The sequence below is a fragment of the Lepidochelys kempii genome, chromosome 17 (genome assembly GCF_965140265.1).
Source record: "Lepidochelys kempii isolate rLepKem1 chromosome 17, rLepKem1.hap2, whole genome shotgun sequence".
NCBI classification, from domain to species: domain Eukaryota; kingdom Metazoa; phylum Chordata; order Testudines; family Cheloniidae; genus Lepidochelys; species Lepidochelys kempii.
The window spans coordinates 5,686,918-5,706,447 of NC_133272.1; the positions used below are offsets into that span (position 1 = coordinate 5,686,918).

The following is a 19,530-nucleotide window of genomic DNA, read 5'->3' on the forward strand; positions in this document are numbered from 1 at the left end:
TAGGCCTGTTCCTGCCAAGGAGACTTATTTTCATTAATTGAACAACAATCAATATCAGACTGAGCTGGGGGTGCGGGTTACCTTTTCATAACACAAATAATTAACATTGTTTAAGATTGCACATGCTATTCAGTAGTAATAAAGTAACCACTTTATGCAGAATGGTTCTCTGGAGCCAAAGATTTGAGATAAAGGGAAAGAATACTTAAAATAGATCCGGGTCTGATTCAGAGTGCCTGTAACATGCAGTCTGTTGTAATGAAGGTCTTTAATCTTCATTTTTTAATGTGGTAGGTGAAACTAGATGCTCTCCCAGCAGAGTATGGCTGTCTGGTCACACGTAAGCTGTCTAAATTTGCTATTGAAATGATTGTATGTTAGAATTTGACTAGTGTTGTTACAAATAAACTTGCTATAAACGTTCATAACTGTATTCTTTTTATGATTTTAGTATATACCAGAATTGATTTGAGACTGGATCTTAGTGGATATCTGTTCTTTAGGCACAACCCTTAAGGAACAAAGGTTTCATCGAGAATGAGTTGGTGCAGACTAGATTAGTTATGAATACTTGTATAATCCTGATAGCATGCTAAATTCTGATATTGATGCATGCTAAATTGTGATATTGATACACTCTTATGGATACATTTGTAGTTTTAAGCCCATAACAATGGTTGATAGACTAACATTTTCTAGTGGTTTTGGAGGAAAATAAGAGACAGTGGTCATTTGTAGGAAAATGAAGTGGTTGGGGGGGAAAAAACTCCCTTCCTCAAGAGCATGCTTTTGACCATTTGAAATGCAGACCCTGAATTATTGCAATAGGTGCAAAGATTCATTTCTGTATCTTTCCTTCCCCTGTCTGTAGACTACTACCCCAAAACAAAGCTGGGCATAAAGACTGGAAATACCTGTTCTTAGAAGCACCATTTAAAAAAAGTAATTGATGCACGAGATTTTATTGTAAATTTGAGATCACTTAAAGAGCTATATAGAAATCAGCCATTTAACCTTTGAAATGGTGCAGAGTTTATTGTGCAGTTAAAGTCCAATACCATTAAGTTTTGTGGTTAATGTTTGTTCTGTTACGTTTCCCGTGTTTGCCATGGTTTGATCAGACTGTGGTGAACTGCAAAGCTGCATGTATGGTAAGATGCTCGTTCCTGAATGTATTTGGATATTTCTGAACACAGAAAAACAAGTATCTCCTTAGCTCAAACATTTTCATAACACATGGTGGTTGTTAAACTTGTAAAGAGCAACAACTGCAGTACCCTTATTCCAGACCAATACTTGTAAATTGTTTCTTTCGGGGTGGATTTGATTTAAATCAATTTGATTTAAATCAGTAGTCAGGAAGATTTGATTTAATCATGGATTTCTACATACAAGTGCATTCTTGTTGGTTGGTATAACCTTAATACATATTCTTCACAACTCAGAGATAGATGTAGGTTTCATTTTTAGAAGGTACACACTATATACAATCTGAAAAGTTTTCAAAATAAATCACTTTAAGATTAGTTTTACAGCTATATTAATGAATGATTGTTTGGTTATTTCATTAACCAAAGGTAATTGAAGCAGATAGTTCACTGCCCAATGACTTCATAAATATCTCCAGTTCAACAGGTTAATCATTAATATTTGGAGGATTTTCTTGCCATGCTGTGTTAGGAGGAGAACATCACCAGACAGATATGTAAATTGTTTTATTTAACTGAAACAACAATGTTATGTATTCTGGATTTTTTTCTTCATCATCAAACATATAATATTTTAACCAAACAAGCGTATGAATTTTTGAATTTAGTTAAACATTCAATCTTTTTTAAAATCAGGTTTTTTTTTGTTTAACTATTTTAGTTAAACAATTTTAAGGAAATATTTAAAAAAACAAATTAAATCGACTGTGTCAGCTAGGTCAACATGAGAAACTTAAAATATTGACTTCTGCAGCTAACTCAGTCGTCGTCTTCACCTTCATTTTCCTGTTTGTTCATAATCTGGAAAAGAAGAACAAGCTTTCCTGCTTTTTCAGGTCCCAAATAATTTCTCAATTTGGAATTAATTAGTCCAAAGGAAGAAAATATTCTTTCTGTACCGGCAGAAGAAGCTATTGCTGTTAAAAGTGAAATTATCACTTCAACTGTCTCTGAATCCAAGTGTTTAAGCGACTTCCACCAGTTCACTGGTTTGACTTTCTCTAAAACATCATCAGCAAACATATATTTCTTGAATGGTTCACCCTAAGCGCTGAAGTTTGTTTATAGTTGGCATTATGGAGGGATGGTTGCTGGATGCATTTTATCAAAAAAATCCGATTTAAATTAAAAAAAATTTTTTTAAATCATTGATTTTTATCCACCCTGGTTTCTTTAGTGGATTACAGTATTTTATAGTTGGCTTTTAAAGCAAACATCTGTGTTTTTGAAATTCTTTAAATAGCAGCTACTAATAAACTTAAACCTCTGAAGACTAGGAAATACAGAGTTAAAGTAATGTCTCTCAGTCTCCCACAACCATAAATATAACGGCTCCCTGGAGCTCTCAACAGACATTTGTGGGAGAGTGGGGGAAGAAACGAAACAAACCTGATCTATCCCTAACAAAATCCACTACTTCTAGTGGTGTGCTGTGTAGTGTCCAACACAATGCTATAGTCATTCCTCTTCTTATATGTTCACTGAACCTAACTGTGTTAGGTCGAGCTGCATTGATCCAGAAAGTCATTGCGGCAAGTTGCCAGAGCTCATGTTGCCATCTGAGGAGACGTTTAAGTGCAGCTGGAATTGGGGATTCTTCTCCCCCACCCCGAATTGTTGTGCAGGAGGTTTGCATAGATGATCACAATGGCCCTATTGGTTCTAAAAATCTAAGAATGTCTGAAAGGTGTGGGTGTGTGTTTGTTTTAAACCTCTGTACTTTCATGGCTACCACTATCATCTCCAGAGACTGATTGATTTATTTATTTATTACCATAGCATCTAGGAGCACTAGTGATGGACCAGGACTCCACTGTGGTAGGTGTACAAACGCAGACCAGGTATGTCAAGAAGATAAGGGAACAGAAAATTGCCTCATCCTGTTCACGCTCTTGCATATTCTCGGTGCACACCAGAACTTCACATCTGTGCTCATTCACTGGTTGCTGTGCACCCTCTCTGCCACATGGTCTTCCCTGTTGCTGTGGGAGTGCTAACTGTTTGCTGCCACATACATCACCGTGTGCCACAAGTGTTTCAGAGCTAACTGAAGGCAGAGGAAATCCGAAGGATAGAGACTAGTAGATGTTTATGTGGCAAGTCATGGGTTTGTTCTCAGTAGATCAAGTGATTGAGCATAGTTTAGCCTTAGCTAGCTTGTGTTCACTAAGCCTGACCTAAATTTGGACTTTATTCTATTCACGACAAGGTCCACGTGGTTTTCCCCTCACAACTCTTCACCCTCTGTGCTGTCTTCTGCGTGCTTGGGGAGGGTACAGTCCTGAGAGCTCTCACAGGGACTTGTTGCTCAAACAGGACTGAGTTAAGGCAACATTACCTTAATTCTCTTTCCTGGGTTTCAGAGGTTTATGCTTAGCCTCCCTCCAATTCTGTAATGGCACATGGCAAGATTAGGTAACCTTAACACTGATCTAACAAAGTTCGTTGGTAGGGAATATTACTAGATCTTTCAGGAGCCTTTGGTACTGTTGACCCTGAGATGCTTTTATCATGGTATGACTGAGGAAATATTTTAAAGTAGCTCTACTTATTTCAGTTGGAGGGATCTCAGAACAGGGTGATAGGTAACTTTATCTTCTCAGAGGGCTCTCTGTCCCCCTTGTCACTTCTTTTCCTAATTGGTGTGTGAGAACTTGCTTCAGTGTCATCAGTATGTTTATGATGCTCATCTTTATCAGTTATGGGGGCTGTAGGGGAGAGAGTTCTTTACTCTTCCAGTATTTTGGCAGAGAACAGGATCTGGATTAAATGTAGTTACCTTAAACTCATACCAGATAAAGAAAAAGTGGTAAGCATTTTGAGATGGCAAGATGCCTTCATTTACTTGCCATATGTAGATCTGATTGGATTTGTAATTGTTTCAGGACTCTGATAGAAACCGTGTCCAGAAATTCCTTTCCTTTCCTCTGGGGCTCAAACGTTGTGCCCTTACACTCAAACACAGATGTTGGCCATAGACACCTGTTGTTTTGCCACCTCTGTAGCTTCTCCACATGCTGTCTCTGGGACTAATTTTGTGAAGGGGACTCAGATTTCAGCGAATACTCCTGCCTTTCTGAGTGCATTTTTCTATGTACTCAGAAGTGGTTGTTAATAGGCTCCAAGATGAAACTGAAGGAGCTGATTCCTGTCTTTAAAACAAAAACAAAACACCGAGGGGCCCAGCTGCATGGCAGACCTCTGTTGACCATCATGCAAGGTACATTTTCATTGGTAAGCTAACTGAAGGGTGGCAAGCAAAAGGGATGGCTGGACAGACTGTTCTCGCTTGTTAACCTTCTAATTGGGAATTACCTAATCTAAACCCAAGCCTAGCTATGTTGTGAAAGCACAGACAAATTTATTTCCTTGTCCTTGCCTATGCTAGTCCTCTTGTCTGGACTCTCTAAAGGTTGTGAACGGGGGAGGGAAAAAAAGAAATCTAGATGCCCTGTCTCTTCTCTATTATTATCATGCTGCTGCAGGTTATGATGTATTTTTGCTACCTTTACCTGGGAAATATTTTTTTTTTCTCTTGATCTCATCCATGTGCCGAGACAGTAAGGGCCACCTGAAAATGCTTGTAATATATGTATTGTGATGATTATGGCTCTGTATCCTGTGGCCAGCTGGTTTTAGAAACTTCAGCCCAATGCAAAAGCTTCTAGGGTCAGTTAGTATTTTCGTGCACTGATTCTGGACCAGAATGGACAATGACCAGACTAGAATTTTAAATGAGTCTTTTGGTAGTGATCCTTGCCTTTTGATTTGTCTGTAAAGAAAGGTGGGGTTTTTTTTCTTTCTGTTTTTGAAGAACAAATATGAATTTATTGGACACCAAATTATTAAGATAGGCAGGGGGTTACATAAGATTTTGAAGAGTTGAACATTGAACAGTTATATTATCAGATATTTGAAAAGAAGTACTTGTGGCACCTTAGAGACTAACCAATTTATTTGAGCATAAGCTCTCGTGAGCTACAGCTCACTTCATCGGATGCATTCGATGAAGTGAGCTGTAGCTTACGAGAGCTTATGCTCAAATAAATTGGTTAGTCTCTAAGGTGCCACAAGTACCCCTTTTCTTTTTACGGTTACAGATTAACGCAGCTGCTACTCTGTAACTAGATATTGTTTGGACGCTTATAGCTTCCAAGCACTTGTCTGACAGCAGAATTTGTCCACTAAATATCTTGCTTTTTTGTGGATAGGAAGATTGACTGTCTGATGGTAAATACTTTTCTTTTCTTTGCTGTGCTATGAGACTAGACTTGAAGGTTTGCTGTTAAAGAAGGAGAAGGCAGGTAATAGTGATAGGCTGTGTTTTCCAAAGTATGTTTTTCTTTGCAGCTCTTAATTTTATAGTGTGATTATTAGACAACATGGTGATAAACATTAAGGCTATTTATTATTTTATCATTTATTTTATTATAAGCATAATTTTCAACTGCCTGTTCGTTGTTGAGGTAAGCAGCGCATGCTAGCCAAAGTTTGAGCCAACGTGCAAGCCAGTGTTACAATTTGTGCTGTAGCCGTGTTAAGTATTTCTCTTATGTATCTGAATATCTTTTAAATTTGTTTACTCTGGAAAAAACAACAAGATTAATATTGTTTCTCTAGATAATTTATATTGGCTATGCTAATAAAATATACAGTGAATGTTACTTAATAGATCAGTTGTCAACTACTTTTAGGCCTCATGCTTCTTGGATTAACTGTAAGTGGTTGGTGTGTCGTCTCCCCCCCTCCCCCTTTAAACTGCATTCTGTGACATTCGAGAAATTCATAGTGGAACGAATGATATCATTTATGCTGTAAATGAACTTAAATGAACCCTGGCGTTGATATATTTCAAGAATAAAAGGTTAATAGACATAAAAATTAAACATCACCATAAAGGTTTTCCTTTGCATTGTAGAAGAGGAAGATGGCATATGGGAGAATGGACTGTCTTACGAATGTCGGACTCTGCTTTTCAAAGCAGTTCACAACCTGCTGGAGAGGTGTCTAATGAACCGGAATTTTGTGCGCATTGGGAAGTGGTTTGTGAAGCCTTATGAGAAAGATGAAAAACCTATAAATAAAAGGTAGGCTATCTTGTGTCTCAATTTTGTTTCACTGCTTAATTTACTGCTTAGGGTAGTGACTTTTAACTGCATACTGAGAAGGAAATGGTTCATTGGCATGGTCTCATACTTTCTGTGCATGCTCTGTGGTATAAGTTGGCGTGGGACCATGGGTCCTGTGTCTTCCTGGGCCCCACTTCTGCACATTTGTTGAAATTTCCTGATACGAGAATCTGCCTGGGTTGCTGTTCTTGCATACTGGGTATCAGGTTTGATTCTCAAAAGAGAAGACAATGTCTTGATGTTTGCCTGCCCTCTCAAAAGCAGCAGCAGATCTCTCCTGTACTGCTTTTCTTTCCCCCACCATGAATGGATTTCTGGGCAATCAGGACGAGAGTAGATAAAGGTGAAGCAGAGACTTCCAGAAAGGAATAGAAAAAAGGGGTGGTGAGGTACACAGATAATGTAACTGGCTTGTTTCAGAGTTAAGGACAACACTGATACCTTTTTCTCTGGGCAAGTAGCTTCTGGGTCTGGGGAGCATTTTAAAGACCGTACCTGGGAAAAGGATAAGCCACGCATAGCTCTCTAGCCTGAGACATTTGGAGGGGACGCCACTTCCAGCACTCCTTTGCCAGAGAGAGCAGTGTGTGTGGGAAGGTGTTCTACTAGAAGGATGCACAGAATTTCATGGATGAGGACAGAAAAAAGACAGCCTAATTTTGATCTTGGCTGGAGCAGTTTTTCAGCATGGTTCAAACAATGTCTTCACCCTGTCAATGTTACCTAGCAGTCAATAGCAAAACAAGGTTAGAAAGTAGGCTTCTTTCTTCATTCATAATTTTAGGCTTTTCTGATGCCTGTTTGTTACTTCCTCTGTGCTGTTGTGCTCTACTCAAAATTTTTGAATTTGTCCGTCAGCTGTAGGCATCCTTTCCTCTTCTGTTCCGTACTATTCAGCCTAAACTTCTGCTCGCTCTGAGGCATCCGTGCCCTCTTCCTTTCTCCTGTTTGCTGGCAATAGGATCTGTAGAACATTGGTAAAGAGTGTATTTTTAAGCAGTTAGGTCAGTGTTGTCTTGTTGAGCTATGGGCACGGCCAGTTATGGTATGAGGAATGGTAATTCCAAGGGCCATTTGAATCTGTCTTCAGTTATGCTATTGCACCTCTGACCATAATCCAGTAAAAGTTGTCAAAGTGATGTAATGATCACTAACTTTATGTATCAGTTGGAAAAACTAATGGAAGCACCTGTATAACAGCAGTGAAATGGCTAAAGTTTTGACTAACCAATTTCTGTTAAACTTCTTTGCTTGATAATGTTGATATCTAGTAAATGCCTTACTACTGTGAAATGGGATGTAGTATACAACTTCACTGTTATAACATGTGGCTAGTTTTAAAAAGTCTTGGTTAGATTAATAAGGAGAAGTGTATTTTAAGGTCTAGAATCTTCTTTTAAAAAAGCTGTGTGGGTGGAAACCCGCAGACTAAGCTCTAAAATCATAGGAGTCATTACTGTTTTTTCTGCTGGATCAAGTACTATTTCTTTGAGAGGTGTGAGGAGAAGAAGCAATTGTTATGCAGCCTTGATAACAATAGGCAAATGTAGGTAGTCTACCTGATAATCTGAAAGCTACCTGGCACAGTAACTTTTTGATGTGAGAAGAATGGAATAGTTTTCAGGAAAATTTGTGTCCAGCTTCTTCCAGTATCTTTTTTTTTTTTTTTCCTTATCTGATCTCTAGATTCAGACTGACCACTTATGACGGAGTAGTGCTACTCGTGCACAGGGATGATTTATATGTGGTGCATGCCACATTCACAGAACTATTGTGATTTAAAGCACTTCTACTGATGGGTGTAGCAGTACTTCTCTGTACCTTTTCATGACTGGTTGCTAGATATTACCGCCTCCACCACCCCCCGTGTACCTGGCTAGGCAGTTTGTGACGGTGCCTCTGATCCGGACCTTGCCAGTTACCGTACTGTTGACCTCCCGATGGGCCTACTGCTCCATGATTTACATGGGGAAACCTTTTTGAAGATCATTCAGAAACCTCAGTTTGGGATTTAGCTGCCTGCCTAACTTCTTGAATTGGTGGTCTGTGGTGCTTCTTGAATTGAACGTCTATGCTCCTGTCAAGGTTCCTTCCCCACTCTGAACTCTAGGGTACAGATGTGGGGACCTGCATGAAACCCCCTAAGCTTATTTTTACCAGCTTAGGTTAAAACTTCCCCAAGGTACAAACTATATTTTACCTTTTGCCCTTGGACTTCATTGCTGCCACCACCAAGCGTCTAACAAATATATAACAGGAAAAGAGCCTGCTTGGAAACGTCTTTCCCCCCAAAAAATCCTCCCGAAACCCTATACCCCCTTTCTTGGGGAAGGCTTGATAAAAATCCTCACCAGTTTGCATAAGTGAACACAAACCCAAAACCCTTGGATCTTAAGAACAATGAAAAAGCAATCAGGTTCTTGAAAGAAGAATTGTAATTGAAGAAAAAATAAAAGAATCACCTCTGTAAAATCAGGATGGTAAATACCTTACAGGGTCATCAGATTCAAAACATAGAGAATCCCTCTAGGCAAAACCTTAAGTTTACAAAAAGATACAAAAACAGGAATATACATTCCATTCAGCACAGCTTATTTTATCAGTCACTTAAACAAAACAGAATCTAACGCATATCTAGCTAGATTACTTACTAAGTTCTAAGACTCCATTCCTTTTCTGTTCCCAGCAAAAGCAACACACAGACAGAGAGAACATCACACAGACAGAGAAAAAACCTTTGTTCCCCCCCAGCTTTGAAAGTATCTTGTCTCCCCATTGGTCATTTTGGTCAGGTGCCAGCGAGGTTATCCTAGCTTCTTAACCCTTTACAGGTGAAAGGGTTTTTCTCTGGCCAGGAGGGATTTTAAAGGTGTTTACCCTTCCCTTTATATTTCTGACTACTCCATAGAATACATTTACTACCAGTAGTTTCCAAATTCAATTCAGGTTGTTGCATATGATCTGTAAAGCCCTATGTGTTTTGGGGCCTAGTTTAGGTGACAGATTTTTCTGTGTACTGTAATGGCAGTTTAGGAATAGCTTGGTTGCTTTTGCTGACAGTTTTTAGATTTAAATGTCAGCGGTATTCAGTGAAGACCTCTAGACTCTGTAACTGTATTCTCATGTAGGTCTGGCTGTCATAGTAGACTGACTGACAAGGAACCAAGCTCATCTTTTCACTGATTCCTCCCCCCCCCCCCCCGAAGATCTGCTGCACACCCTTTAAATAGATGGGGTGGTTCTTGTGTTGACTCAGCAAATTCTTAAGTTTTGTACACTGTTACACTCCTCTTTTTCATGCTTGCGTCCTGATGTACATGTTCCCAGAGTGTAACTGTAGCAAAATCAGTTTAAACTAACACCAAATAAGGATTGATCTTTTCATAATATATCCCTTAAGGTCCTATGCTGATGATGCTATGGTTGTAAATGAGTAGGTGGTAAAGGAAATAACAGTTGCATGGCTTATACTCTCTCTGTCAAATTAAGTGTTTATGACCTGACATCTAAAATGAATAAGCCTTTTGAAAGGCTATCATTGAATAGTTTTTATTACGTAAGTTAATAATTCATTAAAAGTCTTGCCACTGAAAGCACATAAAATGATTAGCCTTTTAAATATCCTTACCTTTACTTTTGTGTCCTTCAAATCTCCTGTTGACATAGCCTTAAGGCAATAGGCTTTACATTCTCCCAAGAAAACCCCCAAACACACACTGAGGTGAGCCAACTTTCCTCTGGGTGTCACATGTGTGTAGTTTAATCACTTTAGTCTTGTCAAAGGTACAAGTGCGAATCTCTGTGCTATTAGGGTACATTGCCTCCCTATTTTTCTCCACCAGAAAACCAAGTAGCCATATGTATATTTTATAAATGTAAAAGTTCCTGTGTCCTTATGAAAGACTTGAAGGAAAAAGAGAGTTAAATATTCCAAATCCACAACTGCTACTTCCCTCTGGTTGGAATGCTCTGAAACTTGTCATTTTATTGGGTCTGTCTTTGTTAATAATTATTGTATGGTACTTAACATAATCATAGAATAAATCAGATTGGAGTAATTGTTAGTTAAATGTTACCCCAGGGATGATTCTTCATTGAGGACTAACTTGGCTTATTAAATAAAAGTTAAAAACAAGTACTGATGTATAATGATATGGGTCTTGTTAAATATTAGGAATAAGTACAATTTGCTGAATTTTACAGCACAAACTGCAACATCATTAAATGTTGCATTTTTTTTTTTTGACTGAGCAGTTCTGATTAAAATGAGACTACCTACATGCAGCTCAGTTGTAAGGCATAGGAAAATGAAAACAGACTGCAAGCTTAAAAAAACTGTGTGTGTGTGTGTGTGTAAATTAACAGTAGGACATAAATTAGCTGCACAAGGTCAACAGGTAATTCTGTTTAAATCTTACTGTCTGAATGCAGGAAACTGGATATTAATAAAGTACACGTTTTACAAAAATATTGTTTGACATCATGTAAGCTAAAGAATAGAGAAGTTCATAATTGTACAACCATAAGTAGTCTTTGAAAAAAGTATTCTAGATGTAAACATTATGAAGTCTTATAGGCTTAAAATTAGGCTACATCTTGATTTGAAGGTGTTCATGTCATAGGTTTCTGAAACTAACAGCTTACTTCATCACCCTGTTCTTGCTCAAAAGAAGAGGGCAGATGTACCAACCTAAGGGATATCATTGTTTGTGGGTATGTTCGCACACCTACAGCCATGGTGAGCCCCATTATGGTATGTTGTGTTTTGGCTGGCTGCCTAGCTGAGAAGTTACATTTGCAGTGTAATAGCAGTTACCCTAGAGGGAAATGGTTTTTGCAATGAAATGGTTCGTCTTGACTACCTTTCTTAAAGTAAGGAGGGAGTGTCTTTGTTTGGGTCTTGAACACACATTCCTGGCTGCATACCTTGTTTCTGTCTACCACCACCATTTCTGGCAGATATGGAATAGCTCCAAGATAGCAGCCCTCTTCAGAAAGGTCCCTCTGAATGATACTGTTGGGGCTATAGGTGGATGAGTTCATCTCAGTGCCAAGGGGATCCAAGGACTAACTCTTCTTCCCTTCCACATCCTAACGGAGGGAGTTAGGACTACACGCACATACCCAGAGGATTGGATTTAGCTATCTCTTTAGTGCTTCAATATTTGGAGTTTTGAAACCAAATTACTCACTTATTTCTATACTCTTAGAATATGCCCTGTATCAAAAATAATTTCTCTTTTCTTACTATGCAAATCCTCTCACAATGTTTATCTTCTAATCAAACAATGTCAACAAATTTTACAGCAACTCTGAGGCTGTACTGGCATTGTGTACTGACAGGAGAGCAGGTGATGTTTTTCCTTTTACTGTAGACAGCTGGAGTTAAGAACTGCTGTAAGTAGGACAGTGCAGGATAAACAGCAGGAGCTGAGGGCATTGATCACATGAATGTCTCTTTGGAATATTGGGTTGCTACAGAGACCGCTAGCAGACAAATTTAGCACTTGACATAAGAAAGCAGTTTTTCCTTGTCTGAGTTAACAGAAGTTAAAATAGTTGTGACTTCACTTGGAAAATCTAAAAATGAGATGACTCTGGATTTTAGTTTTCTTCAACGAGTTCATGTTTTAGTCTTTCTGTTTTATGTCCAAACAATATTATACAATAAACATATAATGGATATTAATTACCTTAACTTCCAGTGTGTCAAAAGGTGGATATACTGAATTTTCTTATTTGAACATAGTTCTTGCCTTACTAAATGTATTTACTTGTTCCAGAATAGGCCAGAGCACTTAATGAAGGTTGGTATGTTTATCCTCAGATAGAACAGTGTTTGATTATGTCTTCCAAAACTGTGTTCCTATCCAGGCTATTTTATTTTGTATAGCAAAAGTAAATTCCTCATTTGAAAGCTGTAATTTAGAACATCAAGAGATAATTGAGATTTATATTCTGAATAATTAAAGAAGGCTCAAATTGTTTTTTGGGTTTTGAGATACATGACCATGAAACTACTGTTTTTAAGTATTGGTTATAATCACACGTATTTGGGTATATTTGCATCTCACATTTAAAAATATAGTATTTACTTATGAGAAGGCATACCACATTTTAAAAAGTCATTTGGACACAACAAAAATACAGTATCTTCAGGTGGATTTAACTAAAGTCTCAAAACAGGAATTAAGTTGAAAAAGTAGGTTCAGAAACTTGTTCTAAATCCCTGATCGTTTTAACAAATTACCTGTGTCTTCTGGGGTTATTAAATCACATGCACCTCAATAGCCATTTCTCATATTTTAAGGCTTATTCTATCTCCCCCTGTTCCCCCAGAAAAACAAAACAGCACCACCCCCCATCCCCTTACTTTGGTGGAAATTGTTTAGGGAGCTTTTATCAATCCTACATGATGATAATGTACTTGAACCATACAAGAAGTTGCTTTTACTTTGCTATTAACTGTTTGCTTTTATATCAAAATCAGCTCTCTACTGTTCTACATTTACCGCCATAGAAATAGGGAGCCCTGTCAGTACACAGAGTAGCAACTATATTTCCCAGTCTGTTTGCACATGAATGTGAAACACAAAACACGCATATTCACAAGTTAGTTATTTTATTAAAGAATAGCCGTTTTAAAAGCTTACTGATTATTAATAGTCACTGCGTCCTTCTGGACAGCAGGCCTTGCGGTAGAAATCATATGAAGCGGATTTGCGGATGATACTAAACTGGGAGGAGTGGTAGATCCACTGGAGGGCAGGGATAGGATACAGAGGGACCTAGACAAATTGGAGGATTGGGCCAAAAGAAATCTGATGAGGTTCAATAAGGATAAGTGCAGGGTCCTGCACTTAGGACGGAAGAACCCAATGCACAGCTACAGATTAGGGACCAAATGGCTAGGCAGCAGTTCTGCGGAAAAGGACCTAGGGGTGACAGTGGACGAGAAGCTGGATATGAGTCAGCAGTGTGCCCTTGTTGCCAAGAAGGCCAATGGCATTTTGGGATGTATAAGTAGGGGCATAGCGAGCAGATCGAGGGACGTGATCGTTCCCCTCTATTCGACATTGGTGAGGCCTCATCTGGAGTACTGTGTCCAGTTTTGGGCCCCACACTACAAGAAGGATGTGGATAAATTGAAGAGAGTCCAGCGAAGGGCAACAAAAATGATTAGGGGTCTGGAACACATGACTTATGAGGAGAGGCTGAGGGAACTGGGATTGTTTAGTCTGCAGAAGAGAAGAATGAGGGGGGATTTGATAGCTGCTTTCAACTACCTGAGAGGTGGTTCCAGAGAGGATGGTTCTAGACTATTCTCAGTGGTAGAAGAGGACAGGACAAGGAGTAATGGTCTCAAGTTGCAGTGGGGGAGGTTTAGGTTGGATATTAGGAAAAACTTTTTCACTAGGAGGGTGGTGAAACACTTGAATGCGTTACCTAGGGAGGTGGTAGAATCTCCTTCCTTAGAAGTTTTTAAGGTCAGGCTTGACAAAGCTCTGGCTGGGATGATTTAGTTGGGGATTGGTCCTGCTTTGAGCAGGGGGTTGGACTAGATGACCTCCTGAGGTCCCTTCCAACCCTGATATTCTATGAATAAGCTTGAAACTCCTAGCAGAGGGCAAGAAAAGGCATGATTGTGAATTGATTGATAATAGTTTGAATTAGCATGGTAAGTGGTACTGAAGTATTGTAGGTTATTCATACTTGGTGTTTTCTTCCTAGAGAACTAGATGGTGCATTAGCTTTTAAAATAAATAAAAAATTGAACCATATTTCAGGATTGCTAACCCAGACTTAAAAAAACCTCAAACAAATCTAAATGATTGCTGACAATTTTAATTGGCAAAAGAAAAAACAGTACAAATCCAGTAAGCTTCTGATACATACAACCCAACGTCATAGTCATATAATAACTGCTCTTATGAAAATTAAAAAATGGTAAATTCCTGCATCTTCCCACCCCAAATTAAGGCCATGGAATTTCTTGCTGCCAGGCTGTTATGGAGTAGAAATGGAGTGGAGCTGCCAAGTTAGATGTTAAAATGTGCGCCCAGGGCCGTACAGATGTGGGTGGCCACAGAGAAAGCTGCTGTTCAAAGGGGTCGTTGCCCTGCTACTAATCCTCATCAGTCCAGCAGGGTATGAAAGCACCTATTCATGGCTCCTCTTGGGTCAGGTTTGTAGCCATATGACCTTTTCCGCAAATGCTCCTCTAGGGAGGAATAGGTAAGCAGGTGGTCTTGAGGAAGCTGCTCCTCTTCTGTTAGCTCAACAAACCTTCTGTGGTTTTGCTGACAAGAAGAAAATTGAGGGGATAATATGATGTTGAGCGTGTGGCCAGGTGTATAATTCCTATAGATTTATTCTCTGATGCTTATGTTACAGATTAATGTAATCTCTTCCTGTCAATTAGAAACCCTGATAATGTACTTTCTGTATGTTTTGGGTTGTTTGTATTAGGAAAAAATGTAATGAGTATGTTTTTCCTCATTCTCTTCCCCTCCCCCCCCATCCTAATCTCTCCTATTGTAGGAGTGTTTGGATGTTCTCTCCATCCCCCATGGAGATGGCTATTTAAATAGAATCTCATCCAAGCCTATTTGATCTTTTTATTTTATTTAAAGAACTTCCTTGGTGTATTTAAAAAGCAGCTGACTTGTAGACCATTTTAATAGTAGCTATTTGGAGACACTTGTGCCAGTGTATGGTACACCATTCTGGAACTGTTGGTCACTTGCTGTTGTCAGCGAATGATGACTTTGCTTGTCAGACAAAGTGCCCCAAAGCTTTTGGTGCTGAGGACTCTAGGTCTTGGCCAGTATCTCCCAAATTACTCTGGAAATTCCATTGCATTCAGAAACAGAGGCATGTTAATGGGAGAGCCTTAACATATCCGCTAGAGTCTACCCCTAAATAGGCAGAATGTTCTAGGGATTTGCTTGGGCTTGGAAGACAGGAACCTCTTGACTTCTGAAGCTAGCCTCAGAAAATGACTTAATCTTTCCGTGTTTGCTTCCTGCATCTGTAAAATGGGGATGATGATTACATACCATACAAGATTACTGGTAAACTTAATTTCACCTCTTTAATCCTCATATTAAACAGGGAGACCCGTTGCAAATTACTCAATTTTGTGAGTAAACAATTCAAATAAAAAAAAGCAAGGATATATGATAAAATGTAGTTGGTTTATTTTGTCAGCTGTGATTTACTTGTATTTTTTTTATATTCATGGATTACTGGTAAATGTGCTATACCAGGGTGTGTGTGTGATACATAAAGACCTCATTATAGCACTTGATATTAAATTAGTGCTGGGAGAGACTCCAATCCCGTGGTGCAGATTTGAAGTGGGCAGTTTAGTGAAGAGTGGATTAAAGGTTCCAGTGCATCTGCTTTTTATGAAGCACTTTGAAGTTATAAAGCACTGGATAAGAACTAATAAATGTAAAGAAATAGCTGAACAAATTACCTTTCTATCAAGGAGGGTACTTCAAAATTGGTGTATTGGAGATGCAGAAACATCACGTATATGAAAATTCTAGATTTCCCCCCCCCCTCCCCCTTTAGTCTTTACTAAGATTTCTATAAAAACAGGACCTTTATATATTATGAAAACATCTTTTCCTGTCCTCCTTCACCCCAGTGAAATCATAATCATTTATTTATGACACTAAATCACTTCCACAGTAACTAGTTGATGCCACTGTTTTATAGGATTATGACTTCAGGTGATGAGGGGAAAGCACTAGGAACATAAAAATTCTTGGGGAAACGAAGATCCAGTTTTGTACAAATTCTTATTAGTAGCGGGGAAGGAGAAATACAGAAAAAAATTTAAACAGAATATTTCTAAATATACTTTATAGAGAACTTTAAAACACTCAGTTGACTTCAGTGTTGATCACCTACTCTTTTAATGAATTACCAAATTTATTATGTGCTATTTTTAGTTAATCGTGGGCCTTGGGTAAGGTTGAACATTAAGCTGCTATCTTAGTCCGTGATCAATGCAATGCCTTCTCCTACTCAAATGAAGCTCAGATTAGTCCGTCATATTTGTCTACGGAGTTCAGGACTGACCCTAATACTATCCAAGCTTGGTGATGAGAACTTCAGTAGAATTAACCCAATAATTGACATAAGAAATGGTTCACATTTTGATATGAGCAAAAGTAAAGGCTTATTTTTCTGTAAAAAAGAAATATAAACTTAACCCACTTCATTCAAATCGGCTAAAATTCTGTAACTCTAGCCTCTATGTAACTGCATGCACTAGAATTTTTGCTCAAAACATGCAGAGATTCATATATCTTTCTAAAATCATAAATATGTGAAGAAAATTATTATTGTAGCTTGCACTTTCATTTGTTTTTACTTTAAAATTATTCTTTTTGGAACATTAGAAGAGAAAATACAAACCTTAGCTTCATCTTAGAAAAGTCATCAAATTTCTTGATAAATTGTAAACAGTAATTGTCTTTCCCTCCAGCCTATTATTATTTATTTATTTATTATAACCTGGTTGGGCCTCAAACAGCATCTCATGGATGGAGGAAGCCAAAACGCCTGCTTCAGCCCCTGAGGCCTTTGACTAATCATTGGGCCCTTCAGGCTGCCCAGCCTAAGGGTAAGCAATTGTTCTCTGGTTGTGACTCTGAAGACTTCAACATGATAGACTGGCTAATCAGATGGTGAGAAGCTTTCTAGTATATTTAGCTTTATAAAATTCTTAGTTTTGCAATTAAAGATAAAAGTGCATTTTTAAATAAGCTAATCTTTGTCTCTAAAAGATGTGTACTTCTCAGCCTGGCATTCAGGTCCCTTAGTAATGCTTCAGAATTGCAGGACAACTGCATTTACAAAATTGTGTCCCCTTTCCCCCCACTAAATACATGATACAGTATTCCATTAAATGAAACGTGACAAAGTTTTGTGCAATATTCAGTTGCAGAAGTGCGTTACTTTGTGGTGTTCTCCTTTCAAGAGTGTGACACATTGAAGGTGCTCGGTAGCTGTTTAAACTAGCTCCCCTCTCTTTCCTCCCCTCCCCCTTTCAGTCTTGCATTGTTGCAGTAACACTGTAGTAATGTTGGGCATCCTACTGGAAATTTTCCACTTTTTCCTCACCCTTCCGGTATGGGTGACGTAAAAACAAGGCTTGTCCAGTCTAGTCTTCAGTTGTGCCATGTGCAGTTACTTGTAGCAACAACTTCAAACTTTCTCCTTTCCTTAGATAATATGCCTGCTGCTCTCAGCAGTAAGTCTATGTAAGGGATGTCACCCAGGGCTTCTCCCCTTTTTTTCCTTCTCTTCCTGCTTGAAGAGCTGTTGTGAAATGACATATCCGAGCATAAATGCAATCTTTCTTGTTTGGCCCCCCTTTCCTTTCTTCTGGTTTATGACATGCCTCTCCACACTTGGATAAAAGGTGTGTATTGTTAAAACATATTAGCTAACACACTTTAACAGCCCCCGCCCCCACTTTCTCCAGGCTGGGGGGATTCACAATGACCTGCTATCATGGGTTAAAATACAACTTGCACTGTCTACACTAGGATTTTAAAGTGTGTTAGCCAATACATTTTAAAAATACACCTTTTTATCCAAGTGAAGAGACCCTAAGTGTCTTTCATTATGGCATCTGACTTTTCTTTTAAATGTAACCTGTACCTGAGAATTTAGTTGATCAGATTCCAGTATCCTGAGTTAGTGGTGTCTGCTAATCACATGACTCCTTGCTTCACAGGGCTGCAGTTCATCATGAAGATATCTAGCTCTTTTTTATCAACTCAAATCTTGTCTTTACTGGGATGCGTGTGATAACTGATTCCAGAATAGCATTGTATTTCTTCTGTAGGAGCACATTGGTCAGAGCTTTATTGCTTTAAGTAGTTGTGCTAATTAGTCACTTAGTGGTTGATGGTGTTAGTTCAAATGTGCTTCTGGGTTTTGGTCTTTGACTGTTTGCACTTCTCAGATTCTGAATATGTCCCATTCAAAGTCCGCTGACTGCTCAGTATTTTCTTAAATCCAAAGTCTGAAATGTTGATACCACTCTAACTTCTCTTTTTGGGAGGTTTTTGTTGTGGTGGACTCTCCTCAGTGTTTTGTGGCAAGTTCCTTTTCTTCAGTCCATGCCCACCAGGATGGCACAAGTGGAATGCATCTGTCTTGTGTTTTGGAGCCCACTTGAGAGGCTTATGAATCTACAATCTATGGCCTCTCAAGGAGGTGAGGTTGTATGTAAATATGTTGGTACTCCAAACCATATGTTCAACACTAGCAGCCTTCTTTCTGGTCATCAAAAGCTAGCCAGTGTAGGAGCTATTTGAATCTCTCTGGGATGGGATTCAGGAGTCTTTCAGTTTCTGAAAGAATCTTGCCTGGGTCTCCTGTTCTACTATCTACCTTCCAAGGGAGAAACTTTGGAAAATGACAATTAATAAAGGAAGAGGTGAAGAAGAGTGTTTTCTGCAACAATGCATAGTGGAAACACTGTTCAAGTAGGGCTGCCCAGACATCTTCCTCTTTCCCATGGCGAGATTCCAAGTGTCTGTGCTTCAATGCTTGCCTTCTCAACTAGAAGACATAACTTCCTTTTTATTCCCTCTCTCCAGGCTAACAGGTGAAAGTACCTCATGAGGTGAGGAGAGGATGCACACTGTGCCCAGACCTCCTCCTTGGGCTTGCCAGTTCAGGTATTCTGATCACCTGGCTCTTGTGCAGGCATTGCCACACTGACTTAGTGACATGTAATTTCTCTCTTGGAGAGAGTTGCAGGAGTTACTCAGCTTTCTTTCTCTTAGCAAGGTTTGAGCTGCAGAACCCTTGGAGTTGTTAAATGAGGTTCATCAGGCCATCTTTAGAATATTGTAATTCATGTATAATGAAGTGAAAATAGTTTTCCATTTGGATTTTCAATAAAGCACCAGTTTGAATTACTTTTTCTTGCTTAGGAGATGCTTGGTATGACCTTCCTTTTGGACAGGCTTTACACCCTCATTCAGTTGCTTCTAAGGTGGATTCTTAAGTGTCTCCTTAACTTCCTTTCTCCATGTGGACTTGAACAGCTTAATGGGACTTAGATACCCTAAATTTGCACAGGAGAAAATTTCTCTCTCAGAACATACGATTGTTCTGTCTTTCACTTTTGGCATCAGCAGTGACTGTCCTGGTTGCTT

At 38.9% G+C, this 19,530-nt stretch overlaps 1 protein-coding gene across 6 annotated transcripts in view; it reads left to right on the forward strand.

The window, feature by feature from the left end:
- MED13 (mediator complex subunit 13) overlaps nt 1-19,530 on the forward strand; it is an 80,047-nt gene that overhangs the window by 17,243 nt on the left and 43,274 nt on the right. For all 6 annotated transcript variants that reach the window (XM_073315788.1, XM_073315789.1, XM_073315794.1 and 3 more), the window contains one exon: nt 6,127-6,295. In XM_073315788.1, the coding sequence (XP_073171889.1) occupies nt 6,127-6,295 (169 nt within the window). The remainder of the gene's footprint in view (nt 1-6,126; nt 6,296-19,530) is intronic.